The sequence below is a fragment of the Nannobrachium achirus genome, assembly GCF_963921795.1.
Source record: "Nannobrachium achirus genome assembly, chromosome: 19".
NCBI lineage: Eukaryota > Metazoa > Chordata > Actinopteri > Myctophiformes > Myctophidae > Nannobrachium > Nannobrachium achirus.
Genome location: NC_137826.1, coordinates 46,123,750 through 46,147,149, shown reverse-complemented (window position 1 = coordinate 46,147,149; position 23,400 = coordinate 46,123,750). Strand labels below are relative to the sequence as shown.

Sequence of the window (23,400 nt, the reverse complement as noted above, 5' to 3'; positions counted from 1 at the left end):
CCCATATTGTTATACACTACTAGAATATAATTATATTGTAGGGGTCAGGGCCATGAATATAATTATCATCTGAAACTGCAGTGGAAACGTGTGTTGCAAATGTTGCAATTCGGACCTTTTAGCCTGCTGCACTTAATAGATTAAGCCCCCATGTTTCTCCCCTCCCTCCCCGGCTCTCCCCTATAATTATCGGGTCAATTCTATAATAAAATTACACTCCATATGACTGCTTACTTGCACAATGTGTAGATCTACTACAAATAAAAGCTTTTAATATAGTACACGAGTCCACGACGGAAAAAACCTGAAAGAACTACAACCGCGACAGATTTTCCGGTCACGTGACACTTACGTCACTGCTGCTTCCGTTCTGCGTTCTTTCATTTTTCATTATGAGAATGATACACGGAATAAGCAGGACCCAGAACGGACCGCGGAGTGGTTTCGCAGTTTTTGCATTGGCTATTTTGGTTTTGTCACGTGTAAACAACAGAGTGTAAATGGACGGACCGGGATTGGTATTCCGTTTCTCGAGTTGTTAATCAAAAACAAAAAACGGCAAACCAGAACTAATTGTCTCCTTTTTCGTTTTTCGTTCTTAAAAACCAAATCCAATAACAAACTATCAAAAGGTACACGGACCCATCAGTCTAAATAACATGCCATCTCAATTACAAGTTTAACATTGTCGTCAAGAAAAACAAGCCTAAGTAACAAAAACAAGAATGACTAGCATACATGTACATCTGCATGGTCGTCATATCTAGGTCAGTCACTAACATCAATCGAGCACAATGTGGAAGGGACACGCTCTCTTCTCCTCCAGGCTAGTTTGTTAGTCCAGTGGTTCTCAACCGCGACCCCCAAAATAATCATATTTGAACTGGGGATCCCCCACCCTGACAAGCACTTGGAATTGTAGGAGTTGAGGAATTACATTTAGTTTGACTCGGTTCCACAGATATTAAATATTGTGAAAATAGCAGATCGACAAGCAAACAAACTAAAAGCAATCTGGCAAGCCATCGTCAAAGAAAGGGGGACACCCACTCGGTCTGTCCCTCTTCCTTTGAAGGAAGCATAAGCTGTCATGACTGTCTCGAGAGAATGAACTAAATGTAATGCCTACAATTCCAAGTGTTTGTCAGGGTGGGGGGTCCCCAATTCAAATGTGATTATTTGAGGGTCACAGCTGAAAAGATGTGGCCTCTGCGATGTGTGCCTTGAGTGAGAGCTGACTGTCTAAGACAACACAAGGTTCTGAATGAATGAATGACTGTCCAGGTTCTGAATGAATGAATGAACGAATGGATGACTGTCCAAGACAACACCAAGTCTCCTGGCTGTTGGAACCCAAGTCACCAGAGATGCAAACAGTGAGATCCTGCATGGGGCAGGACTTACCTGGGAAGAAGAGAAGCTCAGTCTTGTCTGGGTTCAGCTTGAGGTGGCAAGAAGAAAACATCCTCTGTGAGATGTCAGCCAGACATGCAGCGATGCACTCTTCAACCTGAGTGGCAGAGGAGTGGAGAGAGAAAAACTGTTGAGTTACAATCAACTTATTGCATCACCTATGTAAAAGTCCATATATGAGTATTCCCCAGAATCCCTTTTATGCCCATATATGAAGATCCCTGATGTCATCGATATATATCACTGGCCACTGGCCAGATGGCCAAGAAATCGAACCGTCAAACCTATAAGGTAAGGAGTATAAGGATCAGATCCTAGATCAGTGTCACCATCATGACATTTCACTTGATGATTGATTGTCATACAAATAGGCCTAATTGCACAACAATTTAATTACATTTTTTCCTTTGAACATTGGAAGGAATATATAAATTATGTTTCTGTTTAGCTTTTCAAAATAAATAATATGGCCAAAATAGGCCATATTTATTCATTTTATAGTCAAAATTAAAAGTAGCAGATATAGCCTATCTACAAGCTCACAACGTGTCGCATTGTGAGCTTATAGATCAGATATACCGTCTGGTACAAAGCTACTGTATATTTTTTGCAACATGGAGACGATTATGATGGCGATTATATCATACGTGTGACAGGCCTATCAGTGACATTTCAACCAACCTATAGTAACAATAACATCAGTAACTGACTGATTTACATGTCATTAAGGCAGCATCACAGATGTAAGAGAGAAAGAAGTAGTGAATCACTCTGCTTTCATTTCTTAATGATTCTGACATGACATGAAGGACCCACCCAGTCCAAAAGAACATTTTAAACCGTTAGCTTCACAAACCACATTTGTTTTTGTCCTGAATGCTTGAATTTTTAATCCTCAATGAAAGTATTGTCTGTGCTCAGAGTTCCTCTGAACAGAAAACTTTAGACAGACTGCTGCCTGCAACCAGTTTCCCAACAAGATGATTGTCTGTCTGTCTGTCTGTCTGTCTGTCTGTCTGTCTGTCTGTCTGTCTGTCTGTCTGTCTGTCTGTCTGTCTGTCTGTCTGACTGACTGACTGACTGACTGACTGACTGACTGACTGACTGTACCTGGATCCTCTGGTATGCAGTGACAAGTCCTGATCACTTGGTAGCAGGTCCTGAAGCACACTATTCAAAACACCACAACACTGTTAAAGGTCCTATGGTAATCCTATAGTGGCTGTGATATTACATTCATTAAATGTATTCCATATACAGTATAAAGCCATAGATCACTCCTATGCCCTCCTGTGTTGGTTCGATTGTGAAATGTAAGTGATATCACAGCCATTCTAGGGCTGAATTATCACATAGCGTCCATAGTACTCACAGCAACCTGTTGAAATGCCTCCCACACTCTCTTCTCCTCCAGGATAGTGTGTTAGTTGACCAGGCAGCCACAGTCCATCTGGTAGTTATTAATGTCAGCTGGTTATGGTAGAAATACTGAGTGAAACCCCAGCTCCAAACACACAGACATGCTGATATATCCACACTGGTTTATTATCCCTGGCCCGCTTCATTTGGTGACAACATTTACCAGATTTTTTAATTCATAAACATCTCTGTTTTCAACGCGTGGTTGCCATAGAGGTGGTTGTACTGTCAGATTGTTTTCCTTCCTGCTTCTTTTAGCCCCACCCCTCTTGTAACTGCTAGGTTGTCTTGTCTAGAGTTGTTTGACACCTGAATACCCTTTATCTGACCAAGTAGATGCATGTCTGCCCCCTAGTGGACATGGTGCTTTAGTGCAGCTCAGAGTGAAATGACAAAACTGAGTTCAAATCTCAAGGTTAAGAGATCAAACATCACTCTGACAACATTTAAAGTGTCATTAATATGATGATGATAATAATAATAACAATAATAATAGGGGTAACAATAAAACTGCTGTTGGAGCAGTAATTCCCAGCCTATTCAGGCAGTGACCTCCCCAGCATTATCATAATATGATAATGCTGGGACAGTCCAGTGGACAGTTCAAATATTATTTGAACTGTCCACTGGTCTGGTGTGAATCCACAACGAATGACACTTAATTGCTTTACAAAAAACTTTATTCACATCTTCAAATTGAATGGGTATAACACTCTGGAGTTTCAATGTCCTTGCCGAGTTCCACTCAATTCAAAACAAAAACCTTACAAATGTACAATATTACAAGAAAATGTGCAATACTCCCAACACATGTTCATGCTGTAACTAGATAACACTCAGTCAACAGGAGGTTCTCAGAAACTTCCACAAATCCTTACAAGGATTTGGACAATATTATTAAAGTCCTATTTGTGAGAAAAGGCCAGTAATGGTATCCAAAGGGCTACTGACGCAAGAGCAGAGTTCTCAACGGTGGTGAAAATGGTGATTACTTGCCTCGTGGAGACTTGAATTCATGGATATCATTTAGTTTTTGTCGCATTTCTAAGACAATTTAACCAGCAGTGGTCAAAAGCCTGCAGACGAAGAGTCTCCTCAAATTACTGGCAATGTGTCCTGAAGGCCCTCGCCTTCAGATGGTGAATTACCACTGCCAGGATCTGTCTCGTGACATGCAATTGCCAATCATAAATCTGCAGCAAGTAGACAAAGAAAATGGCACAAATTGCAAGGCAATTTTTTTAATTTTATTTTGTTTTCCCAGAGAAGCCCGCAAATCCCATGAGACCCTGGGAGAGACTGTGTGTGCGTCTTACATTTATTCACAGAAATGATCAGATCTACAGGCTCACAACGTGCTGACGTCTGCAGCGCATTGTGAGCTTGTAGATCTGATATTTTCTTCACACAAACGCTGGCCATACAACAGAGTAAAAAAACAAACACACAGGTCTTCAGGGCGTGAAGGAGGAGAGGTTGAGAGGGGACAGCCTCCTCACCGGTGTGTTGTTGGACATCGGAGCGAACAGCTCTGCCGACGGCGTTTCCGTCGGGTCTCGGACCTGAGAGATCTGCCTGAGCAGAGCCTTGCCCTCCTCACGAGCCTGTAGTGCACAGAGAGAGAGAGAGAGATCAACACAGGCCTGCGGTGTACACAGAGAAAGGGATCTACTGAACGGTTTGGTCAGTAACAAGTGGGTCTACGGCAAGGGTCTTCAACAGGGGATCCGGGACCCCTAGGGGGTCCTCAGAGTTAATACAGGGGGGCCTCCACATCTTTGTGTGTGATAGAAACTTGTTTTTTTTAACCACTTGAACCTTAGCGTCCATATTCAGAGAACTATAGCCAAAAATAGCAGATCTACAAACTCACAACGCCTCGCAACGCGAGTAGATCGGCTATTTTCGGCAAAGCGCTTTGGTAAGAGGAAAAAAGAGCAGACTAAGTACACAGTGAAAGGTCAAGTTTATTATGTATTGACGGATCAAGTGGTTAAATATCCGAAAACACACATTAACTTGAATCCAAAATACACCGATGATTGTGCTGTCAAACTATGAAACTATATGGACTCTATGAACAGGTTGTGGGGGTCCCTGCTTCATCTCTCTCTCAACTAAGGGGTCCTTGGCCTGAAAACGTTGAAGACCCCTGGTCTAAGGCGCTTTAGAAAATAAATTTTCAGGTCAGATTACCAACTCCGTCCAACCAGGAGAAAGAACTCATACAGGATACAAGATGAAACAAGTTAAATTGGAAGTGATTAAACAAAAAAATTAGCAGACAAAATTGGAACTGGAACAAGAAAATGGGAAATTATCTTTATAGAGCTCGCTCTCCTGATGGGAAGAAAACTGGCAACCCGCCTGAAAACGTATTTTCTGTTTTCTAAAGAGCAGGAGAGACCTAGCCTAGCCCAGCTGAACTCTATCCACCCATGTTAACACACAGTTTGTCGTGTGATATAGTATGGCTAAGCCAGGCTAGGAGAGACCCCCCATTACTGAACGAACACTCGATAGCAATGATTACAATCGGAATATAGAGCTTTAGTTTAACCAAACAAAAACACCACTTAAGAAGAGCACCAGTATGTATGCAAGTATAAACCGATAAATAGTGAAATAGACACAGCATATGACATGTACAGATGTTGGAGCGTTGCAGGATGCACTCACATCATTGTAGTCACAGCAGCGCTGAGCGCAGAAGGAAGCCTCGTCGTACATCTTGTTCTTGAAGTAATACTGACCCAGGTATCGCAGTGCAGTGCTCACCTCTGCATGCTCCAACTGTTCCTGCAGACACCAACCATCCAACAACAACATTATTCAAGCCTGGTTCAACTGCAAACTGGAGATGTTAACCTCGCCAACTAAAATAGCACGATCTACAAGCTCACAACGTGTCGCAGCACAACACGTGAACTTGTAGATTGTCTATTTCAGGTGTGCGACACCAGGCATAAATCCGGCTTTTTGTATGTAATCTAACTCCACGTGTATGCTAACAAGAACAGACGTATTAATTTCTCACCCCACAAGAGAAGATGTCCTTAATGTATATGATGTAACACTGGGCGGCGTCGTCTGACTCATCACGCTGCTCGTGGAGTCTGTAAAACAGCACTGGAGATGTTACCAAACACACAACAGCAATCTGAATAATGAATATACCAATGAAGTTATTTACAGTCTGTAACTCTGCTTGGAACTTACTTTGCCAGTTTGAGCAGAGCCATTTTCTCCACATCTCCCACAGAATAAGCCCTCCAGTAACACTAGACCAAAGTAACACAGCAAAAAACTTGGATATCTCAGACCAAACAAACACGCAGGTAAAACCATAGACATAATATACGTAGATGCCACATTTGCTAATGCAATACATCAACAACATCCTAGCTATAACTCCAATGTGAGAAATATACCAAGGTGGCCAAAATATAGTGACACCAGGTTAAAAGGTTGTGAAATTAATGAAAAACAAGGACTTATTCATCACGATTATGTCATGGAAACCATGAAAAACTGGAACTATTACATGGCCACTGGCCAGAGGAGGCCAGTTGAGAGTTTCAACCTGCAGATGGCAGTGTAACCCTAGTTTTGTGACACCCTCTTTAGTCTTTAAAGGAGTGGATCATGGAGACAGTAAAATGCTGCTGACCTTCTTAGCTTCCAGTGGTTGGCCCAGTTTCTCGTAGCTCTCACCCAGGGCAACCAGCATACGAGAGTCGTTGGGCCTGTTGACAAAGACGGCAGGGGGTCACACACAGGGGCGTCACACCAAATTCTGGGCCCTGGGTACAAGGATTCACTACGGGCCCCCCCATGAATGTTAACTATTGAAAAATAGCAGATATACAAGCTCACAGCGCGGCACCGAGTGCCGCGCTGCGAGCTTGTAGATCTGCTATTTTTGAAAAATCGTGAAATTGTGTGCAAGAAACCTATGTCAAGGACCCCCAAGATGATATGTATTTGGCCACGGACCCCGATCTCAAAATATTTAGTTCCAGGGACCCCCAGAAGCAAAATTTGAGTTAGAAATGTTCGCTTAAAAAATACATATATTCAAAGATTTTCACACATTTTCACAACTTTTCAAAAATAGCAGATCTACAAGCTCGCAGCGCGGCACTCGGTGCCGCGCTGTGAGCTTGTATATCTGCTATTTTTCAATAGATAAAGTTATTCGGGCCCCTCCACCTTGGGCCCCAGTAACTCAGTCCCACTTTCCTACCCCTTGTGACGCCCCTGGTCACACAACCAACACGTAAGAAGACAAGACCCACGTGATATAGCACTGAGGTTGTCAAACCGTTTCATTTCAAGGACCCCATTTTGGTATGCATTACTCACGGAAACTCCATAACGTACAACTATAAGTGTACAAATGGGCCCTCCATAACATACACTGTTATCTCAGAATATCAGACCTGTAAGAGTCCATTTGGTTCCATGTGTACACTGTCAAGGGTTACAGTGTAAGACTCCATTTGGTTCCAGACCTGTAAGGGTCCATTCGGTTGCCAATTATCAAATGTTTACCAAAGGACCTCACTTTGAGAACCACAAGGTATTGCATACCACCTAAGACATTTATTGACTCACCTGGGGAGACACAGCAGCCTAAAACGGGTAGACTATTGATTCTTTTCTATGGGTCCTCAACATACTGTCTGATAAACAACTGTAATGTCAATGTAAACATAAAGACATACCTGAGCTGGTGGGCTTTCCGGTAGTAGTAGAGACAGTAGAAAGGCATTTTGAGGATCTCGTAAGTCTGTCCAAGTCCGTACCAGGCACGGTAGTCTCGCTTGTTTACTTCAATGGCATGTCTGTGGGAGAGGGGTAAAAAAGAAACATACATCCTTAGCTAAACTTCTTGTGGAGGAGGTTGTTCACTTTGTGGAGTGTAAATATCAAGAATGGGGAAATGCACGCAGAGGTAAGATCATCATTACTCCAACCCATAACATCTACTAGCTCCCAACACACTGTTTTGCGACACGTTGGGACCTTGTAGATCTGCTCCAACAGTTAGAAATTCTAACCTGTAGGCCTGGATGGCTGCAGAAGTGTTCTTCATTTCCATGTACTCGTGTCCCATGAGGGTCCACGCTCCCAGGCATCGAGGGTTCAGTTTGAGTGCTCTCTGGAAGTACAGAGCTGCCTTCTCGTGCTGCGACCGCAAGCTGTAGTAGTTACCTATGGACAATACACAGACACACAACACAAGCTGTAGTAGTTACCTATGGACAATACAGAGACACACAAGCTGTAGTAGTTACCTATGGACAATACAGAGACATTATAACATTTACTATGATCATTTAATGATCAATCCAGCAAGAATATAACCCTCCCCGCCTGAGCTTTCCTCCACCAAAACCCAGGCAGTTGTGATGGTACATACGTAGACGCTCAGCTAAACTGGAGGCAGCACAAGTGCACTGTGCAATGCTTACCTACAACACAGCAAGTCTCCACTCTGTACTTGTCCATTTCTTACTTATAACACAGCAGGTCTCCACTCTGTACTTGTCCATTTCTTACCTATAACACAGCAGGTCTCCACTCTGTACTTGTCCATTTCTTACCTATAACACAGCAGGTCTCCACTCTGTACTTGTCCATTTCTTACCTATAACACAGCATGTCTCCACTCTGTACTTGTCTATCTCCACCAGGTTGTGAGCCAGATAGCTGAGCTCTGGCCTCATGCTCTGTGAAAGCGCAGAGGATACAGAGGATATAAGTCGGCTATACAAACATAATATAGGCTTCTGGAAAGTATGAAAGCCCACAATCGATTCCATGAACCATGAACAGTCTACAAGCTCTCAGCTTGTAAATCGGCTATAGTTTGTATAAAATAGGGCTTTAAAGCTGCAGTCCATAACCATAATCAACATTATTTCGATGTCTGTAGCATTACAACAGTACTAACAAGTGCAGTGGTCCTAGTTGCTCTTCCTGCTCTACTATTTCTTTAGTTTAGACATTTAGATCACGTGGCCAGGAAGGACACCTACTGTTTGACAAGAGGGATTGCATGAAGGTCAAAGTGCAATTTATCCTCAACCCAAAGGCAATTTATCCTCAGCCCAAATCCCAGCTAGGACGTGCAAAATTGTGTATGAAGTAGTTAGCGTACATCACGCTAATCATTTATGTATGACATCCATTGTTATTAGTGTCGTTTCGGGCTACAGCGATGAATCGAACTAACCGATTTAATCTAACATAAGAAATAATAGTTTATCTATAATGTAATAAAATAATCAATATTCTACAAGCTCACAGTGCTGTGCGCTGGGCTGTTTTCACTATTTATGCACTGTTGTGCGACAAAGCATAAAATAGGGCTCAAATGGATATATCGTACCTATATCGTCTCTGTCGGGTGGAAACCTCATATGTCAAATATCAAAAGTTGCAGATCTGCACATTTTGTGACACTGTAGTATGATCAAGTAGGGGCATTAATTTACAAAAAAACAAAATAACATTCAAACAATATGGAGATAAGGTTTCTGCCCGACAGCAACGATATGATCATATATATAAAAAAGAAATATACCCTGTTTTTTAAGTGTTTCTTGACCATTCTATTAATACAAATAAAAATAGATAATTGATAGAATAATGTCTAAGAAGGTGATGTATCGGTGAGTGACTTTATTTATAATGTCTAGTGCTGTTCATCAGTGGACTCACTTTGACGTAGAGCAGGTTGGAGAAGGTGTCCATGTTCTCGATGCGATACGGATCCTGCTCCCGCAACTCATTGAACAGAGCCAGAGCTTGATCGATATCTACAATTAAAGAAAGAACAAGAAACAAAAATGAGACAAGTGCATCGTTATTGATCCGGGGGGGATTGGGGCTGTGTCAAGAGAACAGAAATACAATAAGAATGATAAAGGAATCACCCTTTATCATTAATAGCTTCTATTGCCCTGAAGTGAGATCTCACCAAATCCAATAGTGTTCTGTTCTTTTGTAATAAATGCCCGTGGAAGCCAAACCAATGCCATTAAACCAATTACTATGCAGCTCCTAACTCCTCTACTCTGACAAAGGGGTGGCTCTGATCAGGATGTTTGGGGATATATAACTAATTATCTTCTTCAAGATCGACCAATACCAATACTGTCCGACAAATCAAACATAATGCTAACTGACACGTTTTTAATATGATCTTTTAATGTGAAATAAGATCATAAAAGAGCCGATTTTGCGATTGTGTAATTTGGTGGATCACAGATCGAGTCACTTTCTGCAAAAAGTGGCTAGTCAATCGTATCAACCCCTTCTTGATCTGTCAAGACAGATTCTGCTAACGGTAGATTCTGTCAGCACCACTGCCTTAAACATGTAGTGGAATAAACACAGAAGCACCCAGGAGGAAAGAGGAAGGGGGAGGTTCCTGATTCTACACAAAAAAGGAGGTGGTGCCCCCGCAAACCGCAGTTTTCCCGGTGAACCCGAGCGCCAACGGTGGGGGCCGATGGGCAAGGAGGGTCGCGAGCTTATGTGAAACAACTAAAATAAAACCTGGCGATAAAGGAAATCATTAAATGGAAAACATTAAATTAACTTCTGAAAAGGCTTCTAAGCCTACACTAGCCTACTAGTAGCCTAAAACTAGTGGAACGGCAATCTTGCCACACGTGAATAATTGTGGTTGTAAACAATAACACAGACAATATAAATCCTTAGTCTAGTAGTGGGAAGAAGAGGTTATCATCATGGCCCCAAATAACTTTTAAATATCTTGCAATTGGCGACGAGTCTCTTACGAGATTGGCAAGAGTTCCTCTCAATACATAAAGCTATATAACCTCTCCATCATCGGCAACAGTCAGTGGTGTGTGTTCCCCACACTCCTGCGCCCCCACCGTTGCGCTCAGGTTCACCAGGAAAACTGCGGTCGCGGTGCCCCCAGAGGCAAAAACTAATTAATGAGTAAAAGAAAGCTTTATTTTACAGAATGGGTTCCCTTACTATATTGTGGTTTGGCTGCTGAGATCTGAAACATACCTCTGAAGTTTGTTACTAATGGTGCATTTAAATAGCACCTTTATCCAAGGCGCTTTACAGAGATTGTGCATTACATTCACAAACACATTCATACACCGATGGCGGTGGAAACCATGCAAGGCATCAGCCTGCTCACCGGGAGCAACTAGGGGTTCAGAGTCTTGCTCAAGGACTCTTCAACACTAACTCTGGGGGAGCCCGGATTCGAACTGGGAACCTTTCGGGAACCCTCCGTGTTCTAATGACGGTTTCTCTACCCCTGAGCCACTGCCACCCCTAAGCCACTGACGCCCCGGTGAAACATACCTCTGATGTTGTGGTAGGCCACTGCTATCTGGGAGATGATGTAGGTTAAACATACCTCTGATGTTGTGGTAGGCCACTGCTATCTGGGAGATGATGTAGGTTAAACATACCTCTGATGTTGTGGTAGGCCACTGCTATCTGGGAGATGATGTACTGTACAATAGGTGAGACATACCTCTGATGTTGTGGTAGGCCACTGCTATCTGGGAGATGATGTAGGTGCTCTTGGAGAAGCCGGCCTCGATGAGACTCTGGTACTTCTGCAGGGCCTCCTTGATCATCTGCAGCTCTGTGTACATGTGGGCCATGAAGAAGTCTCTGATCCAGCAGTCTGGCAGAGACAGAGACTTCAGCTGAGGGGAGGAGGACACAGGAGGGATGGGGGAGGATCAGAATCTATTATTGTCACATCACAGGTTGAAGGTCTTTACACACTGGCGAATTAGCGAAACGCGCGAAAAAGCGCCCTGAAAATGCGAAGTACAGTATTTGCCTTACGCCTTTTCCCATACACACCAAAGTGCAACGCCAATATGTGTATAAAATTCGCCATATTGAATAAAGTGATCTGTTGTGCGCATTGTTTGGGGCTGGCTCATACAACCATCACATCACATCACAGCAGAGAGGACTACACACTGTACACAGGTTCACCGTTCCCCCGCAGACAGGCAGCCCGCAGCAGCAGCAGTGGTGTAAAGTAACTAAAAGTACATTCCACCACTGACGGCAATACTAGCAAGCAGCCACACAGACGAAACGACACGGAGAAGGAGAAACTGTTCCCCTCAGGCTCAATGCAAAGGGATGGTCCCACGACCATGGTCTCTCTCTCTCTTTAAATAGGATAGTGAGCTTGCTTTGATACAGTTCGCCTGCGAACGTTCGCTAAATTCGAAACAAGGGCGAAAAAATAGCAGACGTTTTTTCGAAATTGTCGGTGTGGAAGCTTTGTTTTTTTTCACAAATTCGCCCCCGGTGTGAAAAGACCTTTACAGGTGTCAAACAGTGGATGAAATTAGTTTTTGTGCAACAAGCTCCATTGATTTTTTTTGTTTTGTTATCTATCTATAAATGCGAGAAGTCTCTGCGTGTGTGTCTGTCTGTCTGTCTGTGTGTCTGTAATCCGCGTATCTCGAGAACCGTTCGTCCCACCGGCACGCGCGTTCTCCATATATGGGAATAAAATGAATGCCCGTATGCGGAGCTGATGTCTGACATCAGAGTTTTCCGCAACCGGTAAAAGGGACACAGACAGACAGATACAGAGATCTCCATATATGGGCATAAAATGGACGCAGATAGACAGATATCTCCATATATGGGCATATATGGGCATAAAATGGACCCAGAACTATAACTGCAGTGATCTCCATATATGGACATAAAATGGACGCCGACAGACAGACAGACAGATACAGATATCTCCATATATGGGCATAAATGGACACAGGCAGACAGATGGTCAAAACGGGTCCTATGAAAACAGGTATAATGGGGTTTGCATTAAAGGGCGGGGCTTTCATTCCCTATTTACATTGTTCCGAGTTGGCCAGGTCGCCGACTAGACGCTGGGCCGCCCGAGCTTCTAGTTTCCATAAAGAAGAAAGGGAAGGAGAAGAAGGCAAAATGTGTGTGAGTGTGAGTATAATAAAAAGCATGTTATACATGGTATTAAGGTGCAGAGTGTCAGTGTGTGTCGACTGCATAGTCACACAGTCCACAGAATTATCCATTAATTGTTTCTGAGGGTGACATTTTCTTTACTGGATTTACTGCAGTGTTTCTTCTAGGATGAAGTTGTAACCACGATGCTGGGAAAACCTCCCACGTACGAATGAGGTCAACGTTAAGGATTACCTGAAGAACCCATTTAATTTATGTGAAATAACCTTTGATTTTAATGTTTAATTATCATTCTTAATAACAGTAAAAATATGTTTTGATCAGTCATGCACATCTCTAGTAGACAGGGGGGGTCGATTCCTTTCACTGTGTTTAATGACAGAGGCTTCATCTAACAAAGAGTGGGTGGATGTGAGGGCACTGCACCTCAGCACTGACAGGGAATGGACTGCTAACATAATTGCCTCTTCCTCCCCAACAGAACTAAGAAAATACCCACATCTTGTACAGTGACAGGGTGCTGAATGACTCTCTTTATAGACTGCAAGAAAAAAGTACATCATTTTCACAACACTTTACTTTAGAATGAAGGCAGTATACTCAAAGAAGTCTACTCAAAGAAGTAGCGGGGCTGTCATGATTACAACATTTTGCTTGGCGATTAATTGTCACTCAAATATTAACAATTTAATTGTGTTTCTGTCATTTATCATTGGAACAAATAGAAATTACATTTGTTTTGAATTTTAGGCTTCGTAAAAAACAAGAGTGCACATGGCAGAAACACTGACACATTTAATTATTTTATACTAAAAAAAGAAAATGGCAGAGCTTTTATTTTTATTTTATTTTTATCCCACGATTTTGTAACCCAATTGCCTAAACTGTAATCCTGGGTGCTGCTCTCTGCCATGTGTGCCAACCTGGGGAGAGCCCCGAACTGAGCTCATGCTTCCTTCAATGCATGAGGAGAGAGCAGAAAGTTCGAACTTTTAGATCTGCACTATTTTAAAGATGTTTGAAAATATATTAACATTTCTTTTACATGACGATTATCTAAAAAAACTGGAATTAGGTGATAATATAATAATTATGTGGGGCTTATGTGGGGATTAGTTTATTTCCACAACGGAGAGTTTTAAAGGGTAGTAGTACACACACACCCCTATGTGTATGTGGTTGCCTGGCTCCAGCCCATAGACCCGCCCACTCTCTGAGCGGACTGAAATCAGGCTATATGTATGTGGTATACACAACCACAAGTGTATTTATTTACCATCTCTATGTTGGTGACCAGGTTGCAGAGCTCCAGCCAGGCTCCCCAGTGCAGAGGCAGGGCGTGCGTTGCCTCCACAAACACCTCCACCGCCTCCTTGAGCAGGTCCAGCTTCCTTAGCACCACCCCGTACCTGTGTGTAGTACAAACACACACACACAATTTGACCTTGGTAGAATGCTTTAAGTGTCTAAGCACTCTCATACTCTACATTCAACCACTGAAGACTATAGTGCCTTCCAGACGGTACGCGGTCACCACGTCCTAGTAATTCATTTTCAATGAGAGGCGGGCGGTTATTTTGGCCACGCAGAGAAGTTTAGAGGTGGCGAGGCAAGCGGGCGTGGTCCTGTGAAATCCCTGCGAACGTGCTCGTTTGTGCATGCGCTCGCGGGTGGCGAGAGCTGGATTATGTTCATCTTTGTGAAATACCGCGCTAACCCTAACCCTAACCCTGAACACCCGGCATTACCCACTACAACAACAACACTTTCTCTCAAGACACTTTCATTTGAAAACCACTTCTCAAAAAGGAAAGAAAGAAACTACACATTTCCAAGGAACAGCCATAGCTTAACAAAAGGTCATGTTTACAAAGTATTTAAGCAATGTTACCCGAGAGGCTATGCTTTATCATGATTATCGGCACGCCAGCCTTGCTGCAGGAACGAGCAGACAGGCGAGTTCCGTAGGCAGGGCAGAAGTGCCGATAATCATGATAAAGCAAGCACGACCCTCGAGGGTAATATTGCAATTATACAACAGATGACGTAAAAAAAAACATGAGAACTTCATTTCATTGTAATTAAGATATTCAATAGAAATTCGTCATTTTAATGCCAGATTTCACTATGTCCCTGAACTTCACATCAAATCTGCTAGCGTAGCCGCTTACAAGGCATAGCCTACGGAAACAATAAGAGCAAATAATGTTCATTTATCATCACGGGTAGATAGCTATTTCAACCAATCAGATTGCTTCGTCGTAACTACCCTGGAACAACATGTTCATTTATCATCACGGGTAGATAGCTATTTCAACCAATCAGATTGCTTCGTCGTAACTACCTGTTGTATAATGAGGGTTAATAAATGTCTGAAAACACACATTTAACATAGTGGTGGGGGTCCCTGCTCCATCCCTCTCTCAGCTAAAGGCTGCCTTTTTTGGCTTGAGTACCCCCTTTCCCTGATTTCTGAATCCAAGTACCCCCTTTACCCTGCAACAACATTTTGCTTATAAAACTGTAATTAAAATATAAATAAATAGTGGTATATGATGCTATTTCAAGAATATAAAATCACAAATAAGGAATGGATTGAAAGAGTTTCAAACTTCAATACAATCAAGTACACGTACGCCCATTTCAGAAACACTGTAAAGTTTAGACTGTCAACATTTGTACATTGGTCCTGGCACACACTGAGGTGCTAGAAGTTGCGTGTGCATGTTCCTACTTCTAAAACATGTGACGTGAATGTGTGCCAGTAGTGTGTGCGTGCTGTGTGTTTGGAGACAGCTTGTCCAGAGGGAGTATCTTTTTAGCAGCTACCTGCCAGTGGTTCTGTGGCCATGAAGGCACTTTGCAACGTGCTTGAGAACCAAGGGAGAATCCTCCTTACATACAGTAAGTAGTAGCCGCAAATCCCTAGGGCAGCTAAAGGCTCATTTATAATTTGTTGCACAACATTTTCGGCAAAAATAGCTAGATCTACAAGCTGACAACGCATCGCAATGTGACAGATTGTGAGATTGTAGATCAGCTATTTTTGTGCAACACTGTTGTATATCAATGTACAAAATAGGGCTAAAGTCAGAGGTTAACACAGAGATTCAAAAAAAGGGATTTTTGTTAGGCCAAGAGTCTCTGTGAATCTGTGAAACTGCACAAAGGGAGCCCCAACACACTGGCATTTCCTAAACAATATGTCAGATTAAGTTTTTTTGATATTCACATACAGCCAACCAGGTGAAGAAATCATGGATAGAGGCTTTAACCATTGTTTTTATGAAATATATTGGCTATTTTGCTGCCCTACAAATGGCTTATTTTCGGTATCAGCCGGTAGAGTCTGTCCCCTGGCCCTGGGAGATGGATTGCTAAGGTGGAGCGCCACACCTACCATTCCTTATTTTGAAAAATCATGAACATTTGTCTTTTGAATATGTATGACCCGATTCTATAAATGTCTTCTAAGTCCTTCTGCTAAACCAAAATTACTTGTATTTGGCCGCGGACCCCCATCTCAAAATATGTTGTTCCAGGGACCACCCAGAAGCAAATATTTGAGTTACAAATCTTAAATCTATATATTCAAAGACTTGCAAAAAAAAAAATCGAGATTTTTAAAAAATACCTTGTATTTCTGCTATTTTTCAATAGTTAAAGCATTAAATGATTTAAATGGGTTAATCCATGGGAATGTGAAAGGATTCTTACAGGTAGAGGGTGAAACCATCATCAGTTCTTCCAGGTACTTACAGATAGAGGGTGAAGCCATCCAGCTCTCCTGCACTGTGTTTCTTGCTCAGTTCCACCCTCAGTTCACGCAGCGCTTCGTTGCGGACCTGGCCTTTCTCCAGAGGACCTGAGGGGGAGGCAGAGAAGACCCAGAGGAGTGAGGAGGACCCCACCAGGTTCAGTCTGTTATTTTACAAACACCTTGATGACTCGTCTTCAGGACACAGTGGGTGTAATGAGGTTTGGTTCCCTGAGGCTGGGGGTTACCGTGGACGCATTCTGATCATCTATCTATCTATTATACCTGAAGGTCACTCGACCAAAACAACTTTAGGTTAAATTATGTAAAAGAGTTGTGTTGGTTTGATTTGTTTGAACCCAATGTCCTCCTACACACGTGTTAGTAGGGCTGAGAAATAGATTAATAATCGATAATTGTGTATGCCAGGGGTCTTCAACGTTTTCAGGCCAAGGACCCCTTAGTTGAGAGAGAGATGAAGCGGGGACCCCACATAGATTTCATTGATTCCGTATAGTTTAATCGTTTGACAGTACAATCATCAGTGTATTTTGGAATCATGTCAATTTGTGTTTTCAGATAACCACTTGAACCGTCAATACATAATAAACTTTCACCTTTCACTCTGTACTTGGTGTGCTCTTTTTCCCCCTCTACACCAAACCTCTTTGCCGAAAATAGCCGATCTACAAGCTCACAAGGCCTCACAGTGCGAGGCCATGTGAGCTTGTAGATCTGCTATTTTTGGCTACAGTTCTCAGACTATGGAGGACTATGTAGTAACTCTGAGGACCCCCTAGGGGTCCCGGACCCCCTGTTGAAGACCCCTGGTGTATGCAATATTGTGATGATAGGGCATGAGAGTTGTCTTTACAGTAAAGTGATGTAATCTTCCCCACTTGCATGACTATTCAATTACCCAATTACCGTAGTTATTGCCAGACCCATGAAATGGGTAGGGCCTACATAAGCAAATGTCTGTCGGTCCGGGTTTTCTATATAAAGGGTATATATGATGATGACATGATGATGACATGCCTACAAAAGGCATGATGTCATAAATGATGATGACAGACAGGGGGTCTGGCACAACCAGGTTGACCTGGTCTAGTTATATATTACAATTACATTTAGCAGACGCTCTTAGTCCAGAGCAATTTACACTACAGTAATCAAGGTAAGCACAAGGTAATACATCAATGCATAGACATAGTATTGACACAGAGAGATGTTCCTCACCTAGACTGTCTACCGTCTCATCATCCTTCTTCTTCTCTCCAGACTGAAGACAAAAGAAGACGTGGAGACATAAATGAACACCCCCTTCTTAATCATGCTACAGTGTCACACAAAAGTATCAAAAGTAGCAGATCCACAAGCTCAAAACGCTGCGCTTTTTGGTAGATCTGCTAGTGCTACTTTTGCCGGTTTTGAATTTGAATCCTGAAAAGTATAGCAGTTTTGGACATGTGGGGTTTCCACCCGACAGAGACCAATCAAGGATCCAGGACGGTGTCTCACCAGATAGCGAGAGTACATGTAGAGGAAGTAGGCCTTCTGACTGTGGCAGCCTCGCAGGAAGTAGGCGGCGCGGTCGTACTCTTTCAGGTCAAAGTAGGACTTGGCCAAACCCAGAGCGTCCAGGTCCAGAGCATCGTCCTGTTGGTGGACACATAGGAACACACAGAGAGAGAACAGAGGAGTAAACAGAAAGGTAAGGACAGAGAGAGAGACAGACAGACAGACAGACAGACAGGGAGATGGAAACAGAAAGGTAAAGGGCAGAAACAGATCAGCCATACATGGATCAAAGCAAAACTAGAAGATGCAATTCTGCGAAATTGCAAGTGTGGTTGCCGTGAAGCGAGTCACACTTGTCCCCTTTATGCCCATAAATGGAGATCCCTGATGTCATCAATACACATGCAGACATACTGTGTCTCATGTGGTCTATGACGTCAGACATCTATGATGTCAGTCATCTCCATATTTGGGAAAAGTTGAAAATGTCCTTTTCTCCATTCAAGTCAATGGAGGTTAATTCACTAATAAATGTATACAAATTAAACTATCTCTTAGCAAAATGCAAGCAGACGAGGCCCGAAGAAAGCCGGTCGATTTGACATAGGTCTGAGCGAGTGCCACCGAAACTATGGGAGGAGTAGAGCGGCAAAATAAAGTTTATCCGGAAAGATGGATGGTTGCCATTTGCCAACCACACTAATACAATGTCACGGCTGAAAAAATATATATGGCCTGTAAGTCCTATTGTGAGATTTAAGAAACAGTGTGAAAGGATCCCTCCCCACACTAGCGCTGTTTCCTAAATTAGTGTTTCTCAAACAGGGGTACTGCAGGGCCTGGGGTACAGGAGAAAATGGGAATATGTATTTAACTGTTATGGGTAATAATGACAAAACATTGACAGTCGTTGTGTGAACCTTCTCATCTGTAAATTGTTAAACCAAATTACATCAATACCCTTGACTAGTACAACTGTTATTGAACAGAAGCCAAAATTGCCATTACCATTATGCGGTTTTATTTTGAACATATTGGCATGGGAACTGGACTTTTGATGTAAATTGTATACGCAAAATGCTGTAGTCAGGGGAAGGGGCTACTTGGCTTCAGAAATCAGTATAAGGGGGTACTGCAACCAAATAAGATAACCAGTGTCCTAAACAATTAACACAATATGTAAAATGATAATGTTTTAGTAATATTGTTCGTGCCATCCTTTTCATAACCTGACTGCGCCAGATGATAGCAGCAGTGCGTATGCCTGGCTGCATACCGCTCTGCTTACCATCATCTGGGATCGCTCGGGCAGACTCGATGTAAGGGGTGGGACATTTTTTCAAATTCTTTAGCAGGTGATTGGATGGGTCCGTCTCTCTATCACAGTCTGGGAGTGCCAACTCCAACCACTCATATTGGCCTGTCTGCATGAATCCGCCTCCTGGGTTTCCACGTGGTCTGCAATCAGACTCTATTGGCTCAGAGCTGCTCAGAGCCCGCCCGTAGCTGCCGCTGATTCGTCCAGCCTGGGACTTTACGAGTGTTATCAACTCCCCCCGAGAGATCTCAGATGGTAAAGTAGGGCGGTACGCACTACTGCCACCATCTGGCCCAATCAGGTAATCCTTTTCACATACTGCATGAGAAAAGGACATTTATTATGTGTCTTATAGACAAACCTCTGTGAAGGGGGGTGGTGTGGGTAAGTCATCCTTGGAAAGAGGTTCCAACGCAAACGCCAGCTCTGAAGCCCTGAACATTCACACACAGGAAGTAAAAAAATTGATGATCTTGATGATGTAAGCTGCATTTTGAGCCAAAGAACTTTCAGTCAAATCACTAAACCACTTTAGTTCTAGACGACTGTTAGGTTTAAAATCCTGTGCAATATTTGATGTCGTACAATGAACAAGTAATCTGAGAAATCAAGTGTGGTCTAAACAACAGCATTTAGTTTTTCTTTAATAAAAAACAAAGACAAAGAAAAAAAGTAAAGTAAAGTAATAATCATCTAGTAGTTTAACATTACTATTTACTGTCATAATCACATGCCACCTCACTCACACACTACTAAATTCCACCCCTTAGAAATGACAGACAAAATCAAGATCTTAAACACAACTTCAAGATCAACAATCATTTCTAGAATTGTGTTTGACATCATGTCCTTATTCTTCACTTCTTTCCAGACCGTAATGAACCATTCCAAGTGCACATTAAAGTACTGTCTATACTTTCTCCGAAATGTTCGGTGAGTTGTGTTTTCTGACGTGCAAATTTCTGAACTCTCATTCGGTCTAATCATACTTTTCAGAAGTCGCAAGGGATATCATTTTATGGTCGAAAAGGACCTTTTGACAGAAATCTTTCGGTCGAAGTATGGACAGGGGTTTACCCCCCAAAACAGAACCCTCATCGCATCATTCACCAGACTTTCCACCTTGGAGGAAAAGTGTGCATCTTGTTCCAGGGACGGAGATGCCACGTCCAGGGACTATCATGTCTCAGGACTGTGAAGTTGTTGTTGTTGATGCAGCTCTTGACTCTTTTATACTAGGCTACTACTTGATGTACTAGTCATAAAACTTAGTTCTATTGCAGTAAGTTATAGCATAAAGCCAATTTCCAAACGTTCCAATTTCTGACTTTTTGGCCAAATGTCAGATCAATACCATAGTTTTAAAACTTCAGATTTTTTGCCAATTGTCAAATATAAATACTAGTCTTAAAAACATAATTCTGACTTTTGTCAGATATACATACTTACTTTAATGTATTATTGCCTGTATCTGCCCTTTTGTATGTCTCCTTCTTTATGCTGTTACATGAATGAATGAATGAATGAATGAATACGACTGAATTACCCCCGCAGGATAAATATGTATTTCTCATCTCAACTAAAGTTAGTGGGTTTTACAGTAAACAATCTCTAGGTTTTGTTTTACAGTAAACAATCTCTAGTTGTTTGGGTCAGAGCTTGATAGCAACAATAGCATTGCTCCTATTGTCAGTGATAAATAAATGCCTTTAGATTTGACATGTTAGCACTGCTTGTAATGGACTATTAATTATTGGAATATAATTCAGTTTAGAGTTTATAATGCAGATATTACAGGTGCTCATAACGTCTGCGTTATAGCTAGCAGACAGTCAGATAAGGTGTTTAACTGCATTAGAGACGTTATGGTCATGTAATGTTTAAATATTATTGTTAGAATGGTTCTTACCATTTGACGCTGTGCACCAGACCTCTCTCTTTACATAAAGATGTGACTGAAATTAAATCCTTTTTGATTTGTTTCAAATCCCCAAACTCACTACAGAGAGCCGCCATTTTTCACATTTCAATAAGGACGCAGCCTATTGGCTGCTCGGCCCGGGGAGTATTCGAGCGTTAGGTTGGTTCGACGTTTGGCCTATCAGCGGTGAGCGTTACTTATGACTGTCCCTCCAGGTGATGGGATGTACACAAATAAATAGTACTAACAATTTATATCAAATAGGTAAAATTAAGATTTTTTTTTAAAGCAAAAGTATCAATACGGCAATGTAGAAATACTCAGACAAGTAATAGGCCAGATAAAAAAATACTGACAAAAGCTGATTCTGATTCTTTCCAGCACTGCTGAGCAGTGGCGTCAGTTCAGCAAAAGCTAAGGTATGGCAACATTGACTGGTGTCTTGCACGCACGCGTCATGTTGCCATACCTTAGCAACAGGCACGAGGAAAAGTACATTTTATTATTTCCTTCTGTAGCCAAGGTATGGCAGCTGTCATAGCCCAATTGACGCCTCTGATGCTGATCTCACTGAAGCGACGGTCCCTCCAGGCGATGGGACGTAGAGACTCCAGTATAAAGTATAAAGCGTGTATAATCAGCCTTTCCTCAGTGCGCTGGCTTAGCTCAGTTGGTTACTTCATTCGATGTCTGAATATCCTTTCCTGTGCCCCTGACTCTCTGCGATGACGGGGTGGGAATCGAACCACGGGCGCTGTCTAGCGTTTTGTGTCAGTTTTGTTTTTCCAAAAAAGATTTGAATATTAAAGTCAGGGAAGGCTTTTTTGTATGGTATTTTAGTATAATATTTAAAGCCTATTTGTCACAAAGTGGCTGCAAAAGATTGCTGCTATATGTCTGAAAAAGCGTTTTACTCTGTATAAGGACGAAAGGACAATGCTGTAGCCACTCCAAGGCTCCAACTGTATGTACTTACTACTTTCCCAATTTTCAACGGGTTTTATTATTTTTTGACACTTGTTTTGGCAATGTGAACGTATGATTTCTCATGCCAATAAAGGGCCTTTGATTTGAATCGATAGGAAATAAAGGCAAGCTGACCATGACGTAGCTCCGTGCTCTTCCACTTGAGAAAAACCTGTTTCCGCCCGGTCTCGAACCGGGGACCTTTCGCGTGTTAGGCGAACGTGATAACCACTACACTACGGAAACTGAGGTGACAATTATTTAGTTATAACACAATAATATCCTTACCAGACCAGCCGAGTCTTCAATTAGCTACTATCTATATCTACAAAATACATGTCCTTTTCTGTAAATATACTTTTACTGCTGCTCCTAAATGATGAATATATATGAAGGACCACAATGGAAACAGGCCCTCTGGGCTTTTTGTGTTATCCTTTTAGCATTATTGTATAAACGTTTTGTAAACTTAACTTAAGTATTCATTAAATCAATCAATCAAACAAACAAACAAACAAACAAACAAACAAACAAACAAACAAACAAACCAGTAGGCTAATGATGGTAGATACAGTCTGATTGGTGAAAGTACATGAACTAACTTACTACCCTCTTAAACCACAAGATGTCACTGTCTAGCAAGCTTTACCAAAAGGGAAGCAACCAATTTAGCCAGATCACACAAACACTGTAATAACCTATTTATTATAATTATTATTCCCCTTTTTGAAACATCACATCACCATTAGCTAAAGGCTGTTCATACCAAGCACTATAGTTTTACAAGTCCTTCTGAGTCAAGTAGATGGCAGAGTCCTTACCACTTTAACTAAGACAGTGGTGAAGGAAAATACTGATAGTTATTATAGTTATAGTGCCTTTTTTCTCCATAAAAACCTGATGATTCAGCTGACCAGCTGTTTCATAATTTAAACCCATATATACTTTTACATTTCATCAGGGCTCTATAATAGATCCTCTAGCATTTTCCTCTCTATACCAAATCTCTTTCACGTTGTAAAAGTGGTGAATTCCTTCTCTCTCTCTCTCTCTCTCTCTCTCTCTCTCTCTCTCTCTCTCTCTCTCTCTCTCTCTCTC

At 42.1% G+C, this 23,400-nt stretch overlaps 1 protein-coding gene across 1 annotated transcript; it reads right to left on the bottom strand.

Moving 5' to 3' along the window:
- Positions 1 to 3,667: 3,667 nt before the first annotated feature.
- Positions 3,668 to 21,449, bottom strand: cdc23 (CDC23 (cell division cycle 23, yeast, homolog)). Its single transcript, XM_080748456.1, has 16 exons — positions 21,325 to 21,449; positions 19,777 to 19,849; positions 18,098 to 18,235; positions 17,816 to 17,858; positions 16,579 to 16,684; positions 14,096 to 14,228; positions 11,369 to 11,546; positions 9,562 to 9,659; positions 8,486 to 8,567; positions 7,896 to 8,049; positions 7,560 to 7,679; positions 6,503 to 6,578; positions 6,052 to 6,113; positions 5,870 to 5,948; positions 5,512 to 5,631; positions 3,668 to 4,436 (listed from the first exon to the last, which is right to left on the bottom strand). Exons 1-16 carry the CDS (start codon positions 21,429 to 21,431, stop codon positions 4,287 to 4,289), a joined length of 1,719 nt encoding a protein of 572 aa, XP_080604582.1. The 5' UTR covers positions 21,432 to 21,449; the 3' UTR covers positions 3,668 to 4,286.
- Between the last annotated feature and the right edge of the window lie 1,951 nt (positions 21,450 to 23,400).

Coding starts and splice junctions, on each gene's coding strand:
- cdc23 (XM_080748456.1), bottom strand. CDS start 21,431: ATGGCGGCTCTCTGTAGTGAGTTTGGGGATTTGAAACAAATCAAAAAG. Junction 11,547..14,095: donor TGGTCACCAACATAGAGATG/GTAAATAAATAC, acceptor TCCTCCCCTCAG/CTGAAGTCTCTGTCTCTGCC. Junction 8,568..9,561: donor CCAACCTGCTCTACGTCAAA/GTGAGTCCACTG, acceptor GCGCTTTCACAG/AGCATGAGGCCAGAGCTCAG.